This window comes from Entamoeba dispar, genomic scaffold, assembly GCF_000209125.1.
Source record: "Entamoeba dispar SAW760 scf_1105229459901 genomic scaffold, whole genome shotgun sequence".
Lineage (NCBI taxonomy): Eukaryota > Evosea > Mastigamoebida > Endamoebidae > Entamoeba > Entamoeba dispar.
This window is the reverse complement of record NW_001853924.1, coordinates 1-2600: the sequence shown is the minus strand read 5'-3', so window position 1 is coordinate 2600 and position 2600 is coordinate 1. Positions and strand designations below refer to the sequence as shown.

The window sequence follows — 2600 nt, the reverse complement described above, 5'->3', positions numbered from 1 at the left end:
TTTTTTATTTTGTACATTTCTTAAGAACACTTGATAACATTTCCATCTGTAAATATTTACCTGAAAGAGAAAATAAGATTGAGAAAAATGATGAAAAGACAGTGTTGTTATTTGTTAAATCTTCACAGCGAGCTGTAATTTCTCTTAACACAATATAATTTATAAAATTAGCTAATTTATTAATATCACTATAATATGTTAAAATGGAAAGTACGTTAGATTCACGAGTAGGGTCATCTAATTCTTTTCTAATTAAATATTCAATAATACTTGACGGTGTATCACTTTGAAAATTTGACATTAACTATATTTTATAAATAACTTCTTAATAATATTTTTTATTTAAAACAAACTTCTTTCCAAAACTCTATTTCTTCTTCTTGTAAAGGAAACAAAGAACAATCTAATTCCCCCATTTTTTTAAATTGAGGAGAATTATTTCTTGGGCTAGTACTTGAAGATCGAGGGCTTTTAATAAATCCATATAACCCTTTGTCTCGAATTGATTTTTCAAGTTTTTCTATTTTATTTGTCTTCTTTGGATCTGTAAATAATCTTCGATTTCTTGGAGTTGTTTTAGGCATAGAATCAACTACTTCAGGTTCATTAATAATATTTAACTTTCCAATACGAAGTTTTGGTGATTTTGAATTACTCATTATTTTTTAATAATTTAGAGTTTTCTCTTTAAATCTAAACTCAACAACTCGTTTATTTTTCTTTTTTTAACTTCTTTTTGAAATGTCTAATTATGTTTAGAGGCAGAACTTTCTATCCAACTACTCTGGAGATAAACCAATTTTGAAATTGGTTCTGTGTTGCAATAATTCCTTTAACAATCTCTCTTGTCTAACAAAATCTTTTGCCATTGTTATTTACTTTTTTTTGTTTTTTAATTAATTATTTCTTTTCAATAATATCCTTTATTAAAAGTATTTTTTTACTATCATTATTTCATGGGTATATAATAGAGAATAATAATTGAAATAATTGTATCTAGGAATGAGAAAAAAGACTACATAATTCAGTGATTTAATATAAACAAAATAGACTGATAAAAATACATAGACATAAATTAAATTGAAGTAAGGAATAAAAGATAATGAAAACATTGGTAACAAAATGTTAGTAAAGAAATAAAGAAAATAAAAGTGTGTATATAAAAGAAGATGGGATAAAGTTATAAAGAATTATAAGAGAAAATGGAAAAAAATAATTGAAAGAAATACTCAACATGAACCGTCGAGTATAATTATAAAATTTTATTTGACTTTTAAATAATAACGAAAATAAGATAATATTTGGTTTATAGTTTTAATAATTAATAGTTATATTCACTTTTATAAAATATTTATTTTGGATTAAGAATTGACTCTTTTCTTTTTCACTTATGATGTAATTCAGTTTAAATTTTATAGATTTTCAGGATAAAAATAGGAATAATATTAATTAAAGTATTTTATACATTTCAATTTATATAATAGATAGTTTTCTTATTAAAATAAGATAGATAATTTAAAAATACATATTTTATAAATTATCTTTCAATTAAGAGCTAAAATAATATGTGAGAACGTATATAAATATAAGATATTTTTAAAAATGATAATGATGTAAAGTGGATTATAAAAATATTAAAACACTACTTTGGATATTCTAAACAAAGAACAGAAATAAGTTCAAATAAATTTTGATCAGTATGTTAAAAATCTAATAATATAACGATTATTATTTTTGTCCATAAGTTTCCTTGAAGAAAATTTAAATTAGTATTTTTTCAATTATTTTTTCTTATTTTGAAATAGAATTATAGTTTTCATTTTATGACTTGTTATTTTATTCATCATTAATTATTTTCTTATAAATATTGTTCTAATTGTATGTGTATATTCATTTTTAAAAAATAAATTGTTTTACTGAATTTGTTTTTTATTGGAATATAATATTTCAAATAAATATTAAAATTGGTTTATTATCAATAGCTCTTTCAATATTCTCTTCTTCTAGTTATGTATTTTTGTATTCAATGAATATTTTTAATTTTATAATAATAAATGATGTATAAGTACATTCTATTTATCAAAAAATTATTCCTATATTTTATCGTGTTGATAAAAACTGAATTTGATTATGATATTAAAATTTTCGTTTATTTTAATTAATTATAACCATTACGTTTTATATCTAATAATTTTAATGTTTATGTATTTCATATTAGTTGAAATATTATTTTATTTCACAAATGATGAATATTTTTCGGGCAAAATATTTTGAATCAATAAAATAATAATTTTTATTATTTTGCTCCTAAAAAAATAAAAATGTAAATTAAATACTCATTTCATATTCAATTATATCTGATTATGTTTTATATCATTTTATGATAAATTGTTCTGAATTATAAATGTTTCAGAAATGATATTTGATTCAATGTATGTATACATTTTTATTATTATTTTATTATTATGTTATTTATGTATTTTATTTTTATATATTTATATATTTTATTATTATATTTATTTTTATTTTTATTCTTATATTATATATATCATCATATTATCTATATATTTTATATATGTCATATTTTATTAGTTTGATAT

The 2600-nt window shown here is 19.3% G+C and overlaps 1 protein-coding gene across 1 annotated transcript, besides 12 other annotated features; it reads right to left on the bottom strand.

Annotated features, from left to right (window-relative positions):
* Window positions 1–4: 4 nt before the first annotated feature.
* EDI_116260 (uncharacterized protein) lies at window positions 5–659 on the bottom strand (the record flags this gene model as incomplete). The annotated part of the gene is made up of 2 exons (XM_001736496.1): window positions 5–304; window positions 354–659. 2 exons carry the CDS (start codon window positions 657–659, stop codon window positions 5–7), a joined length of 606 nt encoding a protein of 201 aa, XP_001736548.1.
* Window positions 152–186: a sequence feature (AT_rich).
* Window positions 306–348: a sequence feature (AT_rich).
* A 212-nt stretch (window positions 660–871) lies between the features above and the next one.
* Window positions 872–943: a sequence feature (AT_rich).
* A 91-nt stretch (window positions 944–1034) lies between these two features.
* Window positions 1035–1216: a microsatellite.
* A 31-nt stretch (window positions 1217–1247) lies between these two features.
* Window positions 1248–1358: a sequence feature (AT_rich).
* Window positions 1359–1438: 80 nt separating this feature from the next.
* Window positions 1439–1541: a sequence feature (AT_rich).
* A 35-nt stretch (window positions 1542–1576) lies between these two features.
* Window positions 1577–1604: a sequence feature (AT_rich).
* A 152-nt stretch (window positions 1605–1756) lies between these two features.
* Window positions 1757–1966: a sequence feature (AT_rich).
* Window positions 1967–2029: 63 nt separating this feature from the next.
* Window positions 2030–2056: a sequence feature (AT_rich).
* Window positions 2057–2133: 77 nt separating this feature from the next.
* Window positions 2134–2168: a sequence feature (AT_rich).
* A 94-nt stretch (window positions 2169–2262) lies between these two features.
* Window positions 2263–2303: a sequence feature (AT_rich).
* A 139-nt stretch (window positions 2304–2442) lies between these two features.
* Window positions 2443–2538: a microsatellite.
* Window positions 2539–2600: the final 62 nt, after the last annotated feature.